The sequence below is a fragment of the Solenopsis invicta genome, chromosome 7 (assembly GCF_016802725.1).
Source record: "Solenopsis invicta isolate M01_SB chromosome 7, UNIL_Sinv_3.0, whole genome shotgun sequence".
NCBI classification, from domain to species: domain Eukaryota; kingdom Metazoa; phylum Arthropoda; class Insecta; order Hymenoptera; family Formicidae; genus Solenopsis; species Solenopsis invicta.
The window spans coordinates 15,860,580-15,881,331 of record NC_052670.1 but is presented as its reverse complement, the minus strand read 5'-3'; the positions used below and the strand labels follow the sequence as shown (position 1 = coordinate 15,881,331).

Below are 20,752 nucleotides of genomic sequence, written 5' to 3'. Positions count from 1 at the left end.
CCGTACGTTTTTTGGACGACGGAGCGCTCCGCTAGTGCGCGTGTAATATTATACTAATTCTTAATAAAGCATTTATATTTGTAACGAGTTCAAGTATCCATTCACAAACAAAATTGGTCCTTCGAGCCGGATTCACAGAGCACATCTGTGAATGAATTAGACATATCGAAACAAGAATCAACGGAAAACGAGGTTCGTGTGCAACGCACGAGGACAACATGGCCGATCTCGACAAATTGAGGAAGCAAAGGGGCTATGTCAAGGGCAAGCTAACGAGACTAGAAAACGCTCTAGCACAAGTGCAGAACCAAGCGGCTACGCTCGACAAGGAGGACGCAGAGGTTCGACTAGAGCGACTCGATCAAGTGATTAACGAGTTTCAAGAGGTTCAACGGCAGATCATCGAGGAAATCGGCGAGCCAACACAAGCGGACGTCGAGGCAGAGGCGGAATTCGAGGAAAGAAGCCTAGCCGTACAAGCAACATTACGACGCATTATCAATGGCGCTAGGAATGCAAACGCAAGTACAACGGAACACGACACCGTGCTCACGCAATTATTACAACGGCAGATGACGATGATGGAGAGATACGAGACAGGTGGCGCTTCACGATCACCAACGACACAAGGGTCGGAAGACGACGGTCATCTAGGGAATTTGCTACGAGCGCAAACCGAGATACTACAGCGTCTCTCAGATGGCGCGACAGATGGCGTTGTCAGAGGCAGTCGAGTCAAGTTACCAACGATCAAACTACCATCGTTCGATGGAAAGATCGAAGAATGGACAAAATTCTATGACGCGTTCATAAAGACAATACATAGCAACCAAATATTGCCTAACATTCAGAAATTCATCTATTTGCGATCGTGCGTCTCAGGTGCGGCCGCAAGGGCAATCGAAGATATCGAGCTGTCCGATGACAATTATACGGTGGCCTGGGAACAACTAAAGAAGCGATTCGAGGATTCAGGCGTTATTAAACGAAGGCATGTTCAATGTTTGTTCGAAATGCCGCTAGTCGAGAAAGAGTCAGCCAGTGCCATTATGCATTTAGTGGACCACGTTAACAAACACACAAGAGTTCTAAAGAGGTTAGGTGCGCCGACCGATTCATGGGGCGATCTACTATTGCACATGGTCGAAAGCAAGTTAGATCGAGTAACTCTACGAGCATGGGAAGAAAGGGCTAGTATTCACAACGTCACGTCACACGATGACGAGGTCGTCAACGGTGAATCCAATTTCAATGCGTTAATAGACTTTCTTATTCAACGATGTCATGCATTAGAGCGCATCGAGAGCAGCAAGGTTAAGGAGATTTCCAGCGGTGACAAGGGAAATTTCAAGAAACAAGCGCAATTCAAGGGCCCTGCGAAGAGTTATCAACCTAAGAGCAACGTGACAGACAAGGTTACATCGCTGGCTAGTTCGATAACAGCAGGGGCATGTTTTCTATGTCAAGAGGCACATCTATTGTACAATTGCGACAAGTTTCTCACCATGACTCCGGAGGAACGTGAACGAGAAGCTCGACGTCTCAGGTTATGCATCAATTGCCTGAGAAACGATCACTTTACAAGAAGCTGCAAGCACGGATCTTGTCGAGAGTGTTCGGGCAGGCATAATACCCTGTTACATAGATCTACGACAGCAAAGCAGCAGAATACTATTGAGGCGGCTGATACTTCCAATGCTGACAACAGCGCTAAGACAGCTTGTCACTCTATGGGCGCAACGAGGAAAAACGTATTCATGGCTACAGCAATAGTCGACGCATCAAATTCGGAAGGGTATCGTATACCGGTTCGCGTGTTATTGGACAGTGGTAGCGAAGCGAATTTCATAACGCACAATATATGTAATCGATTAAATTTAAAACGAAACGCAACGTCAGAAATCGTGTCGGGTATAAATGATGCTACATGTCAAGTACGTCAAGTCACTAATGTTACTATAAAATCGAAACATTCCAATTTTCAAGTCAACGCGCAATGTTTTATTGTTCCAAAAATATCTAGCGCTTTACCTTCTAAGGAAATAGACAAAAACGCATTGAATATTCCGTGTAATTTAAGATTGGCTGATTCAGAATTCAGTAAGCGTCATTCCATAGATTTGCTCATTGGAGCAGAATTTTTCTTTGACTTACTAGAAAACGGGAAAATCGAGTTATGCCAAAGCAAGCTTTTCTTACAAAATACAAAGCTAGGTTGGGTGATAGCAGGTTCCATGCCCAGTAACGAGCGCAAGGATACTAATAACGTGCAAATGATAAATATTTTTCATTGTTCCTTAGCCGAAGATGAGAACTTAGATAAAACTATTAAACAGTTTTGGGAAATAGAAAACTATGCTAACTGTACTAAATCTAAATGGTCTAACGAAGAAGCGAGATGCGAGCAAATATATAAGGACACTACTACGCGAGATGATCACGGTCGGTTCGTGGTAAGCTTACCATTTAAATCCGAGGATACAACAATTGGAGAAACTAGAAATACAGCACTCAAACGTTTAAATCAGATCGAGCGACGGTTCAAAAACGATAAATTATATTACAAGCGATATTTACAATTTATGCGTGAATATTACGAGTTACAGCATATGTCTCTAGTCGAATCTTTCAACGTCAATGACAACAAGCGTGTTGTTTATTTGCCTCACCATGGCGTGGTGAAGGAAACGAGTTCTACAACAAAATTGCGTGTAGTATTTAATGCTTCCAGTAAAGGTAGCACTGGTCGTTCGCTTAACGATATCTTAATGACTGGTCCGATTTTGCAAGATAATTTAATACCGATATTATTACGTTTTAGGTTTTATAATATAGCTGTTACAGGAGATTTGGAAAAAATGTACAGGCAAGTCTCAGTGCGAGATTGTGATAGAGATTATCAGAGGATCTTGTGGCGTTTTTCCATGGACGAGCCAATCAAGGAGTACAGACTAAATACTGTTACCTATGGTCAGGCTAGCGCCTCATATTTGGCTATCAGAAGCGTGCGCCAATTAGCTGAGGAATATGAAGGCTCTTTTCCTTTAGCTGCTAAATGCGTGTTAAATGACATGTATGTTGACGATATTATCGGCGGAGCTCAAACTATAGACGAAGCCAAGGAATTGCAAAGGCAATTAATCGAGTTAATGAGTAAGGGCTGTTTCAAGGTCCACAAGTGGCACTCCAATGTTACGGGAGCAGTGCACAATCTAAGCAAGAACGAGAATCAAGCAACGGTAGATTTGAAACTCAACGACGTCGTCAGGACTCTAGGTTTGGTTTGGGAACCAAGTACTGATGTTTTCTTATTTACAATCAGTTTTAACAAACAAGTTCGCTCTAAAAGAGAATTACTTTCTGAGATCAGTAAATTATTTGATCCACTAGGATTGTTAGGTCCCGTTATAACTCTAGCGAAGTTATTAATGCAAGAGACCTGGAAGATAGAAATCAATTGGGACTCCGAGCTACCAGCTAGCACACTTAGCAAATGGGAGAAGCTTCAAAGCGAATTATCAAATTCACCTAGTCTTCGGATTCCACGCAGGATTTCTAGCCAGCATGTATCACAAAATTTGATTTTATACGGATTTTGCGATGCCTCTCAGGACGCGTATGGGGCATGCGTTTACGTTAAAAATTGCGGCCAGGATGAACATGTAGCCCAGTTATTGTGCTCAAAGTCGCGTGTTGCTCCACTTAAAACTATATCAATTCCACGTTTGGAGTTATGCAGCGCATTGCTACTGGCACGTCTGATCGATCAAATCAAGCAAGCTTGCAAGTTTGAGTTTTCAAGAGTATTCGCTTTCACGGATTCGTTAGTTACATTATATTGGATACGAGGCGACTTGTCACGATGGAAGCCATTTGTTGCAAATAGGATCTCTGAGCTAACAGATCTATTACCAGTAGAAATATGGGCTCACGTGCGAAGTGAAGATAACCCTGCGGATGTGTTATCTAGAGGAGCATATCCTACAATACTTCAAACCTGTAATCTATGGTGGGAAGGCCCTCCCTGGATATCCAGTAATTCAGACGATTTTCAGTCTCAAGGATATACGTCTGAAGCACAGGCTGTCGAAACGGAGGAAATCAAGTCCGAAGAGAGACGATCTAAAGTAGTTAGTCATCATACCAGGATGCAAGACGCTATTTTTCAACATTTATATTCGCGCATTTCAGATCTAAATAAATTGGAACGAGTTCTAGCATATTGCCTGCGATTTATTTCACGTTGCAAGGCAGGTTCCAAGGAATCAAGCGAACAATTGACTATAGCGGAAATTGAGACAGCTAGATCTCACCTCGTCAAGAACGCGCAAGCAGAAGGTTTTCAAGAGGAAATATTAGTTCTTCGACAAGCAAAACAAATAAAGCACTCCAGTAAATTACTATCGTTACATCCTTTCCTGGATGATCAAGGATTACTTAGAGTGGGGGGTCGTTTACGAAACGCACCCTTGTCTTTTTCGCAAAAGCATCCTATTTTATTGCCCGCTAATCACAAATTAACCAGAATTGTCATTGAGCGCGAACACAAGCGACTTCTACATGCTGGTCCTCAAGCTTTATTGGCTGCTATTCGACGAAAATATTGGCCACTACGTGGAAGAGATATTGTTCGTAAGGTTTATCATTCGTGTGTCTGGTGTTCACGTCGCCAACCTCACGCCTCTTCACAACTGATGGGTAACTTGCCAGCTGACCGTGTTACACCTAGCAGACCATTTTATAATTGCGGTGTGGATTTTGCAGGTCCCTTTATCACTCTATTAAGCAAGGGACGAGGTCGAAAAACTACGAAAAGCTACCTCGCTCTATTCGTATGTTTCGCTACAAAGGCTATTCATCTGGAAGCCGTCAGTGATCTAAGCACAGAAGCCTTCTTAGCTACGTTAAAACGCTTCATAGGACGTCGAGGTTGTCCGCAGAAAATATATAGTGACAACGCTACTAATTTTAAAGGTGCACAGCGTGAAATCAGTGAAATGTACACGTTTCTTCAGCAGCAAGTAAAGGGATCATTACATAAGAAGCTACTCGAAGAAGGTCTCCAATAGATCTTTATTCCGCCGTATTCTCCTCATTGGGGCGGACTTTGGGAAGCAGGTGTGAAGTCCTGCAAAAATCTTCTAAGAACTGTATTGGGAAATTCTAATTTCACCTTTGAAGAGTTGTGCACTGCCCTCATACAGGTGGAGAGCTGTTTAAACTCACGTCCTTTATACGCTTTATCTAACGATCCCTCTGATCTAGAACCCCTTACTCCAGGGCATTTCCTCGTAGGAGGTCCACTTACTTCTTTGCCCGAAATTAACCTTCAGGATATAAATATCCATCGTCTTAATCGATGGCAGTTAGTACAAAGATCTTGTCAAGATTTTTGGAAACGGTGGGCGGCAGAATACGTTAGTTCTTTACAAGGCCGTTTCAAATGGCAAAAAACGCAACAAGATCTTCAAATCGGCGACTTAGTTATTATAAGAGAAGACCATACTCCTTCTTACCAATGGAAATTAGGTAGAGTTACCGAATTGCATCGCGGTCAAGATAATTGTGTCCGTGTCGTGACTATTCGAACTGCGAGCGGTTTAACCAAGCGTGCAATTAATAAACTATGTAAATTGCCTATCAAAGATAAGGAGGAAGATTATGATTAATCTTGGTGGGCGGTATGTTGCGTCTGTATCCATAGTGTCTCGCTTATCATATCGCGTTCATGCGCATGCGTCTTTTAATTTATGTCTCAAGGACTCTATAAGGGCTCCTTTCTTGACTTTATATACTCTGAGTTCTTTGGTGATTTCGGCGAGACCGGAACCCGCGAGTAGTAGCCGTACGTTTTTTGGACGACGGAGCGCTCCGCTAGTGCGCGTGTAATATTATACTAATTCTTAATAAAGCATTTATATTTGTAACGAGTTCAAGTATCCATTCACAAACACTGAATATTCCATATATCATTGCTGATTTTGGTATGACAAAGGAAATATATAGACAATATAAGTATAAATGTGATCAATAAAAATATGTGGTCATAAAAAAAAATTTATTAACAAATTATTAGGAACTTTTTAACATTGCAAAGTAATTAACACCAAATTACTAATTTCTTTTTATTTGAATCTCGTGTTAGCCAAGTGGGACGGACGCTGTGAGCGCATTAATTTTCACTATTTTGTCTACTTGTATTATCACTCTTCACAAAATTATATATTAATACAAAATACAATATTTTTCGTTATCATTCTTATAGATTAACAAATATTAAATCCATAATTCTTTTGAACTCGCCAATAATCCCAAGAATTAATGAAATTAATTGGTGGATATGTGCTTAATTTTTAAAATATGCACAATATACAATTTCTTTGCAGTAAAAGTATATAATGACTATAATATAGTACTTGCTTCCTGACTAGCATGTGTTTAAGTGACTTTTTATTTTACATATTTGATACTTAAGACAAAATATTAAAATTAATTATCAATTCAAAATATAAATTTAACATTATTTCTTGTATATGTATATTAATGACCCACAAATGCAATCGTGTACAAAATCTGTAAAAAAAGAAAGGAAAATAGAAACTCACTCACGCAACAGATAAATTTATATATGATAAAAATAAATATTTTAATCAGTCTCTATACAATTTACTAAAGGTATAATACATCTACGATCTCCGGCATAAGGTAAATTTACACATTTTTTAAGAATCATTTCAGGTAAACAAGAAATTATATCACTTGTAGGAATAACTATATAAAAATAATTAGAAGAAGAAAAGTTACCGACCTTGCACAATGTCTCATTAGTTTTGTCTAGACGAAGACCGAAAATGACGCATTTTTGTTCAGCCAATCTAACAGTTTTTACAATGGCAATACTTGTGATTAGTAATAAAGATCCATCGATCATCTGTATTGTACAGTTATTTCGTTTTACTAATCTCTTGTATGTTGAAATATGATATAAAACATTTTTAAAGATGAAACATTTATATGTGGTAACTGTAGGTACTACTTTTTCGTGTAAATTTTCTTCAACTAATACTTTTTCAGTTATTGTTAATGTCACAACTTCTGATGTACCAAAAAGTCTTAAAAACTCACTAGGTTCTACACATTTTTTAACATTACATTTATTAAAAAAACTTTGCATTATTCCTCGAATGCTACAATTCCGTTTTTTAAATACACTATTAGTTGAATTTTGGATAGATTTAAATTTTAAATAAGATTTACAAATTTGTTGTGGAACACTTTGTGAATTTTTAAACATGTTTCTTAGGATACCATTATAGTGTTCGTAAGGAAAGGCAGACCATGCCCATAAAGCTCCAAATTTCTTTACAAACTGTGGTACATGAAGTAATATATGAACATTATAAGTCATAAATTCTTGACCATATAAACTTTCGACATTGAGGACAAATTTTCGTAAGGCATGTTGTGCTGCGTTGAATTCCTGTTGACTTATTTTTTTTTTTAAGGAATTAAGGAATTTACATATGTGCTAAAAACTAATAGAAACCAATGTTTTACATAATTCTTCCTTAGAAAGCCGGTTATGCAGATCATTGAATAGTATAACAAAACATTTTTCCATTCGGATGCTTTCCAATGTTTTATATCATGAATGGATCGCGGAGTTCTAGAAATTTCTGTAGGAGGTTGAATGATATTAAGTGTTCGATCAATTTCAATACTGTGTCTACGTAGACACCACACTTTTGCATTGTATATTGGATTAAACTATGCACTAACAAACATTCGTGTAACGCCTAACATTATATTATGCATATACTCAGGTGGAAATGAAGACACAATACTGAAAACTGGTAGTACCATCAATATACTAGGACGTTTCACTCCTCGAACTGGTTTCATAACGTTTACTGCTTCTTCAGCATCCATTCTATGCTGTCTTTTACTTCTAGTTAGTCCTTGTTCCCCAGGGTAAATTCGCGCGTGTCCCCTTCCAACGGAAATACGTTTACCTTCATGCAGGCAATATGTACAGCCAAACTTTCCATTGAATTAAGTTAATTCCTGAAGAGCTAATCTAGCTGGTGCATCGACAGAAGCAAGAAGAGTATGAACTTTTATAGTTACACATTGTAGGTTTTCTATTGATCCTCTATAAAGTATTCCTTCTTCATGTAGATTTCGCAACTCGTCAACAAATGGTTTCAGGAACATGTTCATTATGGGTTTTTTTGTACCATACCACAAACCACATAATAGCATGTTCTCTTTTCTCAAACGATAAGGTAATTCATTGACACACGCTTGAATCGGCCACATAGAAATTTTCGACGACTTAAAGACTTGAACACCATCAGTATTCCATTGAATCGTGATGTCATTTTCATTGATAATTCCTTTTTGCCGTAATTTAGAATACACGTTTGAACTGACAACATCGCTTTCAGTATCGGTCGTTCTTCATATTTGATGAAAATGTTTATTAATCACATCTATCAGTTGTTTTCATATTCATTATGTCGTAGAAGTTCATTACAATTTGGACAATAGTAAAAAATCGTGCCATTTCCAGTAGACACCGAGAGACGATTTAATATACGAAATTTCGATATTTGTACTGGACGTGACAATCAATCACTTGAATTATATCTTCTAATGTGGCATCTGTGATGTGATGTCTTATAGACAATCCGAGAATCAATAGTTCACTCTCTTCTCTTGTTAAAGAACAATCTTCGTAAAGAGGATCCCTTACCTATATTTACAAAAAAAGTAATAATCAAAAATAGCTTTAACTTATAAGGAGAGACCGCACCTTTAACATCACAGATTTTGCTAAACTTGAAATATGTTATTTCAGTATATCCCTCACACCATTACGCAATATAACTCTTCCTAATACGCAATAGTTTACAAGAAATTATTGTTTCAAGTGCCTATTATATAAATAGAGATCATTATCTCTTAATAGAAATGTGTTTTACATGTTTTATGTATTTTAGATGATTTACAATGAATGTCATCCAAAAATATATAAAAATGCAGAACTAATTACTTCCGAGTAATTTAATACTTTTTTGTTAATTTTGTATAATTTATTTTAGTATTTATTTTTATTTTCTTGTATTAAATATAAATATTTTATTAATGAATTTTATTATGTGTTTTATAAATAATTGTTTTATTTTTTACTTACATCTCCAGTAAAAATCTAAATATTTTTAATACGTATTGGTTGAAAATAAAAAAATGTTATTTAAGAAATAATATTTTTTGTCGAATAATTTTTTTTATATTTTAAATAACGATTTATTTGATTTTATTGCATATTAAAAAAAATTGCGAAAAAATAGTTTATACACAAAATCTAAACTGGAAACTTCTGGTATCGTACGTAAAAAAAGTAAATTTCTTCTGATAATCGATTCTAGTATTGTACACCTTAGTCGCTCGGCTCTGAAATTTATTGCCAATACTAAAAATATATAGCATACGTAACGTAGATTACAGATTTTTAGTACTAACAGTGAATTTCGGAACGTATACTATGTTTAATGTACGATAATGACCTCCAACGGCCCGGTATAATAAGCACACGGTAAACTTTAAACGATAATTTCTTGTAAATTGTTGCGCATTGGCAATAGTTATTATAGTGTGTAACAGTGTGAGGGGTGTTTCTACAACATATTTGAAATTTGGCATAGTGTGTGATGTCAAAAGATCTCTCCCTAGGTTTATACTTTCTTTAACATATAATTGTATGAATTAACATTAAACTGTATTAAACAAACACATTTGCAATTAAAAAATCTATTTTTTTGTACTATCCTATCCTTAACTGTTCAGTACCTACAAAAAGTATAACTTTTGTATAATGTAATATTATTTTTAATTTATTTGTATGTTGATCATTTTCCATTGGTCTTAGAATTAATGTTTTCTTAGATATTACCAAAAGTCACACCTATCTCATAATTGATCTGTTACAATATCTATAGTGTATGTATAGATATATAAAGTATACAAATTTACCTCCATTTGTGGTTGCTGGATAATGTGTCTATTATCTAGATTTAATTCTAATGCTTCGTCGACTTCCATATTATTTTCATTATCGATATCTTCTAGCGATGAATTATTTTCGTTTTTATTGGATTCTGATGCATCACAGTTGTGTTCGACGTCTCCAGTGTTTTCTTGTACACCATCGTAATCATCTGTGTTGTCTAATTCGGAGTTACTATAATGAGTATTTTGTTCAGCATCGTAATCATTTGTGTTGTCTAATTCGGAGTTACCATAATGGGTATTTTGTTCAGCATCGTAATCATTTGTGTTATCTAATTCGGAGTTACTATCATGAGTATTTTGTTCATCTTGATTTTCAACAGCATTTGCATCAATCTATAATATAAATTGTGTATTTAAAATAATATAAACAACATACACTAGCTTAACTGGTTTTGTATAACTGCAATTGATTTGTAACTCTAAAACCATTTCATGTTAACATTACCAATAATGTCACTTATAACGTTCTTTACGTAGTCATAATTTACAAGAAACTGTTAAATACGCACTAGATATATTGTATCTTTAATTGAGCAAACTATGTTTACTTGACATATGAAATCTTAGAACTAACCTCAATATGCTCTGGAGTAGCCGGATGATCAAATGCATTATCATTTTGAAATAACCGGGCAACACGACTTCTTTTCGTAGATTCGGGAACATTAATATCGTGCTCTTCGAGCCACTTTTTATAATATCCTCTTCTCATACTTTACGCTGGAAACTTCCGTGTTTTTGAACGCGCTTTCTTTTTCTCTCTCTGTTCTTCTTCTTCGACCACTATTTGTTTTTTATCCAACGCTTGTTCTATGTAACGACGCGATACACTTTTCATGGTGCCCAAAAGAGACATCGCCGATGCTCTCACACGAGGTGATAAATCGCCCATAAGACTGCAAATTTGTGAAAAAGCACAGTCCACCATACGTACATCCTTTCCATCAGACCCGATAACAATGCTGTAATAAGTGTAATATATACAAAAAAAATTGCCGCCATGCGCGCGGCCAACCGGCAACCGGCAAATACCTTCTCTCTCTCTCTCTCTCTCTCTCTCTCTCTCTCTCTCTCTCTCTCTACGGCTACGCAGCCGCTTTCTTCTATTTTACAGAAATGCGCATGCGTAGTTTTCACGACAACATTAATGGCTAGCAAGATCACGAGAAACACGCGTGTAGGAAAGGAAAATAAACGCGCGTATTTCTAATAATGGAGTCTGCATCGCTAATAAGTGATTCTCAGTGCATATTGGTCGAATTCGTAAACGAAAGCAATAAAATTGCTGTCGGATTTCGACCATGGTGCACCTATCACGAGTTTTTAAGCAACGATGAAGTCGTGAATCGTGTTATTGAAAATCGCGAAAAAGTATCGGTAAAATGGCCAAACCGTGATGTTCAGCCCGCTGCTATAATGAGAAGAAAATTGAGCTCTTGCAGTTTCAAAACACATGTAATAAGAGTCTGTGTTCATGGCGGTAAGTATATATACATACATACATATTTATATATCTACAAATTTTGGCAATAACTTCTTGTGTAAAAAGTTATAATAAGCTAAAGAACAAATCTTCTTGACACGCACACACACATGCCAACACACACACACACACACACACACACACACACACACACACACACACACACACACACACACACACACACACACACACACACACACAAAATATCACTGCACATTACATCCCAGATAGCCAAACGATTGCAAATTGTCGCCAATTTGTCATAAATATAATAGCGGTATATAAGTTTCCAACAACATATTGGCAATTAATATACTCGTGCATGAGAATCGTTGCTCACATAAATTAATTGCTACCAGATTGCCATAAACATTGGTTGCAACAATTGGAACCATCGTTGCTTGATAACAGAACTTAGCATATTGATACTAAATTAATAAAAATATTTTTGTTGCGTTAAATTAAAAGCAATGTAACAGTAATTTACGAACAACTTAATTTCTGCAGTTATTTGGTTTAGATTGCGTTTTCACGTTTGACTATCTGGGATGTTACAATATATACAATATATATAATATATATATATATATATATATATATATATATATATATATATATATCATATACATATATGCGTACTAAATTTATTTTTGAAATCGTATGATAAATATAATTATAGAATGGACAAAAATGTGCGAGCTGCGGGCAAATTTGGAAAATTATGGAGTCTTACATCCTGAGAAAAATGAAAGAAAAATTCTAAAAAAGAAATGCCCTTCCAGTGATAGTGATACCAAAGATGAAGACAAGAGAAAGCAGAATACAACACGAACATTAAAAAAGGTAAATGAACAAATATTATTGAAAACTCTATAAGAAATAAAGTAAAATTTGATTTATATTTATTTTAATCATCTATCAAGTTATCGAAACTAATCTTTTTCATAATTTAAAAAATAAATAAATTTGTATTTTGTTAATTAACTCACTATTTATTCTCGTACAGCATGTAACATATTGCAATATTACTGCGATATTGTAATATTGGTGCAATATTATTGCAATATTACATACTGTGTGGGTCATGTGTGTAAACAAGAACAATTCGCAAGAAATTATCCTTATTCATAAATAAAATATAAAAAAATGTAAACGTTTGACTATTTTTTATTAGTCAATAGCCAAAATTTTCTACGATAAAGTTTTTATTAAAGAAATGTAAAATTTGAATTACGCGTGACTTAATAACTGCAAAATTTTGTGGGAACCTATTAGACTATAATAACGATAAATAAATAGTCAAATGTTAACATACCTTAACGTTCTACTTATGAAACAAGTCAATTCTCTGAATTACTTCTTTTACACATAATTATATGAGTTAATGTCATACAGTTTTTATTTTAATTTTTTCCTACTACTCTGCCTAATGTCATTAATTATTTAAAATGTTACTATTTTGTTATTGCTGTATGCGAAGGTGTGAAACTATAAATACACTGAAATTTCACACATCATTACAGAATGATAGTAAAGCTCAAATGAAACAAGACGCAATGAGCAAGAAAATATTATCAGCTGTTAAAAAATCAAAATATTATGAAGTAAATATTTAATTTCTCTTCTAAAATTCTTCCTGGGAAACATTTTTTTATATACAACTATAGATAATTAAATCTCAAATATGTCCGTATACTGAAATATATCTGTATATTTTAAAGTTTTTGTAATTACACATATCTTATATATAATTATATATAAAAAATATTTTCCCGGGTTATGCAAAATGATAAATATAAATACATTAAATTTTTATAGATTGACAGTAGTGATTCGAGCTTAAATGATTGCTCTAAATCTAAGAGTGACTTACTTACAAAAACATCCATTTTAGAAATGGATGTGAAAAAGTTACGGCTAGACAATGCACGTTTGCGAGTATTGCGAAGCGTAAGCGAAGGTACTACAGTTATTCTTTTATTCTTTTATATTGCGATATGAAACAGTATTGTTATGTATTATATATTAAAATTATATTTTTTTCTAAATTTGTGGTACACTCAGCAAAATTAAAACATTACCTTTATTTTGTAGCCCAAAAATAGGTAAAGTTCAAGAAAGTGTAACTTCGCCAAGACTGATGGTGACAAAATTTTTTTAAAAACATCTTATGCGAGGTTTACAATGCAGTCGTTAAGATGTTATAACTCTGCGACGAACCAATCAAAGAAGAAAAAAATCATATATTCTCTTCTTTGATTGGTCCGTCGCAACGTCGTAACATTGTAACGACTCGTATTGTAGACGACGCTTTAAAAGACTTACTTTTTAGACCAATACTTTAGAAAATGATTTATTGATTGTTACAAAGCTGTACTGATATAAATGAAGACGCCTCAATCTTAAAATTTTTTATCAAATTTGCAAAGTTCCATAGTGTGAGTTAGAAATCATACGCAAGTGTGCAGGTTTACAGATTTCGAAAGCGTGAATCTTGAAACAAGAAAGACCAATGTTTCAATGTTGAATAACGGTGAAAAAATATCAAACAATGCTCTACGCAAATTAAAGTTAAAAAGTCACGCTTTCAAAAAACCGCATTTGTCTACGATTTTTAATTGACGTCATAAAACCTCGCAAACTTCGTAAAAATTTTGTGATTTGACGCATCTCCATTTATATTTTTGCAGTTTTGTAAATAATTAGTGAATTGTTTTTTAACGTACTAATAACTAAAAAATACAAACTTCGAGGTGTACTACTGTGTCCAAAAAGTAAGGTGACATTGCATTTATTTCGAAAATTCTTTATTTATTCTTGCAAATCAATTTCGTCCCCTTCAAAGTAATCCCCCCCTGATATAATACATTTATTCCAACGGACTTTCCAATCTTCGAAACAGTTGTAATAATCGATTTCAGGAATGGCCTTTAGCTCCTTCTTCGCAGCGAAACGGTGTCCCCGGAGCGGCCGCTTGAGTTTGCTGAATAGCCAGAAGTCGCATGGAGCCAAATCAGGTGAATACGGTGGTTGTGGAACGATATTAGTCGAGTTTTTGGTTAAAAAATCACGAATCACCGTTTCGAGTCGATAGAAGTGATTCAAGCCGCTGCGAAGAAGGAGCTAAAGGCCATTCCTGAAATCGATTATTACAACTGTTTCGAAGATTGGAAAATCCGTTGGAATAAGTGTATTATATCAGGGGGGGATTACTTTGAAGGGGACGAAATTGATTTGCAAGAATAAATAAAGAATTTTCGAAATAAATGCAATGTCACCTTACTTTTTGGACACAGTAGTATATGCTTTATGAGAAAGTTCATTATCATTATTTTTTGCAAAATACACTTTTTTGAAATTTTCTTATTTTTGGTTTGTAGAATATACACACGTGATGCTTTAATTTTGTTGTTGAATTACAATAATAATACTATATAATGCTAATTATATAATATAACTTATTATAGAACTTCCGAAAGAATGAATGCGAAGAAAAAATGCGAAGTTTAGAAAAGACTGCAAAGCGAATTCGGAAAATATTATCTGAACAATTAAAGCAACTTAGTGTGTCACATGTCCATGAGCAAGACAAAACTGACGAATATACTAAGGCTATTACGAAGATTTGTAGTGTAGCACCGCGTAAATATGTAATATTCAGGTATAGGAAGTAACAAGTTGCAATAAGTAACGCTGTTATTCGTTACTTTTTTATAATTTGGTTATGTTACAATCTTCAATAATAGTAATAGTAAGGCTATGTCACACGGAAAAACTTTAGACGTAAGACTTAAGCAGTAAGCGAATTAGCCAATGACAGTCCAGAATATATACCAATAGCAAATCCAACGCGTTGATTTTCTTACTACATACGTTTTACTGCTTAAGTTTTTCTGTCGGGTCCTTTAGAATAGTCACTTTTGACAAACAGCTCATTATCATTATGCATAACTCATTGAAAAATACTTGTAACTTTACTCGTTATGTAACAAGTCAAAATAACGCGTTATTTTTGCATTATTTTTGTTCGTTACATGAGTGAACTAACTTTTTTCAATGAATAATGCATGACAACAAATTGCTTTTGTTAAAATTGATTGTCTCCAAGTATCCTAGCGTTATTATTACCATTATGAAAATTTATAACGTTATTACTACATTGTTATAAAAAAATAAAAGTAATGATAAAATAACGACTCCCTATCCTTCTAAATATTTCTAAAATATTTAATACTTTAAAAGTCATCAATTTAATAAAATCACTTTAATCAAATATTTACAGAATAGCAATCCACTTGATGATAATGATACATCAACAGAATGCTCTGAGATGATAACTGATACAAAAAGTTTAAGCGTATTAGAGATAAAAATGATTACTTATTTGTTCTTTCTGTGTTGTAATAAATCATTACATTGAAATAATCATTACTTAATAATCAATATATTATTAGAAAATTTATTTTTAGAACAATAGTGAGAACAAAAAAGTTGAACAAAAATCGTATGCATCACTCATTCAGGGTACAACTGATGAATGTATGATATTACAAGTAAATGTGTTGTAGTGCGTACGTACATATAATATGTATTTTATTTCATTAGAATAGAATATAATATAGAATTGAATATAATCTCTAAAACAGAATATAATTTATTATAAAATACAACAGAATATAGTATAGAATATTCAGATATATTGATTGTCGATGCATTATACATATTTGTCTCTGTTCATGCATTTACAGATCAAATCTGAAAGACGAGAGTCAAATGATAATGATAATAAAGAGAACATATTCACGCCTAATAATTGCAGCGTCAACTGTACTCAAAGTACAAATTCAAAGGTAATAGACTGATGTACATTTATTATTATTATTTGTATTATATTATATGCAAAAATAATTAACAATATATTAAATTATACAAATAACTAATACAGAGTCAAATAAAATTGCGCGTCGAGCATAGTCGGACTTGAAATGCAAACAAACTTAATCTAAATAAATATAAAAGAGTGTTTAAATTGATCGTCAATTTAATGATAATGCTACAAGTATCTTTAGAAACTATGTAAAAATTGATGAGTCGCATTGCGACCCAGGCACGGCAAGTTTTTGCTTCATTATGATCTTGTTGGTTATTTCACTCACATTATACCTATTTTGTGCGATTTAGAATTTTAATGGACAATAAATGTGTTAAACTTTTGCTACATATATTTTTAATTGTTAAACTTTTTGCTGTATATATCTTTAAATGCATTATATATTGTGCATAATTTTTTTATAATTGCCTTACTTATCCATTTTATCCAAATAATTTCTGTAATTAAGTTCTTATGTCTTTTCGAAGTCTTCTTTGTTAGATAATTTGACTAATTGTATTGACCTTATATTCTTAATAATTTTTATTTTTATTTTAGAAAGTAGATTTGTTTTGTAAAGAAATCTTTCTTGTAAGAATATACTTGGCTAATATTATTGATCTTATATCTTTTTTGAACAGTTAAATTTGAATAACATTTTTTTTATTAGATACACTTTTAAACTTTATACACTTTTTGGTTTTTTTGATAGGATTTTATCCCTTTCTATTTTCTTGGTTTCATTAAAGTTTAATTTACAAACGTTTACATACATCTTCCATGTGCGTGCGTGCGTGCGTGCGTGCGTGCGTGCGTGCGTGCGTGCGTGCGTGCGTGCGTGCGTGCGTGCGTGCGTGCGTGCGTGCGTGCGTGCGTGCGTGCGTGCGTGCGTGTGCGTGTGTGTGTGTGTGTGTGTGTGTGTGTGTGTGTGTGTGTGTGTGTGTGTGTGTGTGTGTGTGTGTGTGTGTGTGTGTGTGTGTGTGTGTGTGTGTGTGTGTGTGTGTTAGCTTTTCTGCGAATACAACAAAATATAAATTTGCATTTTGCTCTGTCATATTGAATTAGATATATTTTAATATTAGATTAAAAATTTGTTAATATTGGAATTGTGACTGTAGATTCGTCATTAGCGATCAAAGCCTATATAGTCATACGGCCTTTATTCATGCGTGGCTCATCAATTTTTTTTTATGTACTTGGCGTTGCGACAATATCGCGATACTTAACGTAACTAATTTATATTATGTATTGTTGATTAGGTTAATGATCACATAAGCATCGACATTGGAGGAATGCTCGTAGATTTTACACGCTACAGCAGATGCAGTAGAGAAAACTTCAGAAAGTTTACTAGCGACTTACTTGGCGCGGTATTTTCAAGAGAAATCTTGGCGACTTCCAGTTTAACTGGAAAAATCTCGAATATTCAAAAGGCCGCTGATCCAAATTACAAAGGAAAAGCCAAATTAGATAAAGTTAGAAGCAATAAAAGGTGAATTATATATATATTATATTTTTATTTTATATGTATTACTTTTATCTGTATTTAAAAAATTTAATTTATTAATATAAATGAAATAATTATTAAAGTATATATGTTTCCTATTTTATTTTTAGCTTATGCAATATCAATTTTTGGATATTTAAATGATGTGGATAAAATTTTCGAGAAAATAGTCCGTGCCAAGTGCAACAATGCTTCTCGTGATAACAAGAACCAACTAAAATAACTAAAATAATAAAATTAATAAGATGTTTCTAAACAAAATATTCAGAATAATAAGATGTTTTTAAATAAAATATTTCTATAAATAAGTATATTTGCGGTATATTCCTATGATGTATTAACTCTTATATATAGTCTACTGTATGTATACTTTACTATATATTTTTATGTACCACATAAAATAAAAATAAAAGTAAAGTTTGTTAGACAAAATAATATATTCATGTAATAATATGTATTATTTATAATTTTGGGTTCAATAATATCACGATTACAAAGTGATTATTGATTTTCAATAATCACTACACCATTACAAAAATAATAGTGCAGTCGTAATCGTAGTGACTATTGGGCTCAAATAATCTTTCAATAGTTCTGTGCAATAGTTCGTCCCAATCATCCGCGAAAAAACTATGACGAATAATCCAATAGTTTTATTAATAGCTTTACTAATAGTTACAATAGTTCATTTCCGTAAGGGTATTGCCACCGTTAATGACAGAGTAACTTGTAGATTATCTATCATTAACATTAGATCATCATCCCAAATTCTCATTAGCGAATGTATTTCAGGAAAGAAGCCAAAGAAGAGAAAAACGATAATAGTGAATGCCGTGCGTACATTCGAAAAGATTTTATCATAAGTATTTATGTGAGCCTTCGGCCAAATTCCAACAATGTTTAGTAATAGGCGATTTAAGCGAGTTGCCCATTCGAAATCTAGACAAAAGAGTTCTTTTTAGTAATGCGATGTTACCAAAATTTTGAAATTTGTGTTGTAAAGCAAGCAACTTTATCAAGTTTTTTAAAAATAGACTAAAAATTATTTTATTGGAATAAGTGTGTCTAGTCCTACGGAAAATATGTAGAAAAGTTACAACGTAATGATAAAAATAAATACAACAAAAAAATTTAGAGAACAAGTGTCAAAATTTTGAAAACATCGTACATTGATTATGCGCATGACAGTAGCTATTATATTTGAAGATACTTTTTCCCTGTTAAAGCATTCCAATTATACACAATCGTTTCAAGTTTTCTAAGCTATTTTACAAAAGATTTTGTATATATCATTATTGATTGTATATATCATTATTGATTTAACATAGTGTAATATTGATAATAATTTATTATTATTGTGAATTTTACAATTATAATATCTCTCTAGTAATGTGTTAAATATCTTTAACGTTTATTTTCAACATGTAAATATAAGAATACATCAGAACAAATTTTGTACAGTTTAATCATACTTCAAATGGAAGTGCAATATTCAACACTAAAATATAATAATTAAACAATTGTATTGTAATCGCAACTAAAAACAAGGTGTAATGATTATAACTCAAAACGATTTTTTATATTATAAAAAAGCTATGTGTTGAAAATAAAATTTTGATAGATTTTTCATTTAAAAAGTATAATTGAATAAAATAAAAAAAATTGTTTTAAAAACAATACGATGCAGCTAAAGAGAAACTTTCATAATTATTAAAGTTTACTGACTGACCTGTTGTATATTACATTTTTAGCTTCTTGTATCAACAATATTCTGTAAAATATTTTAATCGTTTTTTCGACATAGATTTTTATTAGAAAAGATTACAAAAGTTTAACAGTTTAAATACTAATTGTACATTAAATTAAAAGAATGGAGAGAGTTTAATGTAGATATTTTTAATAATTTTAATGTTCATAAGCATACGTTTTATTTTTAACATCATTATTGCAAGTACCTGCACTTCTATTTGACAGAATGATGTCCATGTTGAGACTAACAATGTTGCATAATGTTTTTCCGGAAGAGAAACTTGGTTCTAGAAACGGTAATTTCTTCCAAACTCTGTGGTCGTTCTACAGAGTGTAAAGAATCATTAATTTTACAAAAACGTCAATTCACACTGCACACAGCAAGACAACTAAAATTGTCAGATGCTATAGCATAGTTTGAGATACAAAAGTACTTCTGTGTCCAAAAAGTAAGGTGACATTGCATTTATTTCGAAAATTCTTTATTTATTCTTGCAAATCAATTTCGTCCCCTTCAAAGTAATCCCCCCCTGATATAATACACTTATTCCAACGGATTTTCCAATCTTCGAAACAGTTGTAATAATCGATTTCAGGAATGGCCTTTAGCTCCTTCTTCGCAGCGGCTTGAATCACTTCTATCGACTCGAAACGGTGATTCGTGATTTTTTAACCAAAAACTCGACTAATATCGTTCCACAACCACCGTATTCACCTGATTTGGCTCCATGCGACTTCTGGCTATTCAGCAAACTCAAGCGGCCGCTCCGGGGACACCGTTTCGCTGCGAAGAAGGAGCTAAAGGCCATTCCTGAAATCGATTATTACAACTGTTTCGAAGATTGGAAAATCCGTTGGAATAAGTGTATTATATCAGGGGGGGATTACTTTGAAGGGGACGAAATTGATTTGCAAGAATAAATAAAGAATTTTCGAAATAAATGCAATGTTACCTTACTTTTTGGACACAGTAGTAATAGATTGAAACAACTAACAACAGGGCCGCAAATATAAATAACAATTTTAAATTACTTATATTTTAATATATTTATAAATTAAACACAATATT

At 33.5% G+C, this 20,752-nt stretch overlaps 2 protein-coding genes across 3 annotated transcripts; both read left to right on the top strand.

Moving 5' to 3' along the window:
• Positions 1-218: 218 nt before the first annotated feature.
• Positions 219-5,069, top strand: LOC120358285. The gene has a single exon (XM_039452008.1). The coding sequence runs from the start codon at positions 219-221 to the stop codon at positions 5,067-5,069; it is 4,851 nt and encodes a 1,616-aa protein (XP_039307942.1).
• A 10,738-nt stretch (positions 5,070-15,807) lies between these two features.
• Positions 15,808-18,226, top strand: LOC120358317. 2 transcript variants are annotated; one of them, XR_005575282.1, is made up of 4 exons: positions 15,808-16,128; positions 16,306-16,407; positions 17,687-17,919; positions 18,045-18,226. XR_005575282.1 is itself a non-coding variant. In XM_039452164.1 (3 exons), the coding sequence occupies exons 1-3, from the start codon at positions 16,267-16,269 to the stop codon at positions 18,076-18,078; spliced, it is 408 nt and encodes a 135-aa protein (XP_039308098.1). In that variant the 5' UTR covers positions 16,172-16,266; the 3' UTR covers positions 18,079-18,226. The 2 variants fall into 2 exon arrangements, 1 of the variants encoding a protein (XP_039308098.1); XM_039452164.1 differs by lacking the exon at positions 15,808-16,128 and having other exon boundaries at positions 16,172-16,407.
• The last annotated feature ends 2,526 nt before the right edge of the window (positions 18,227-20,752 follow it).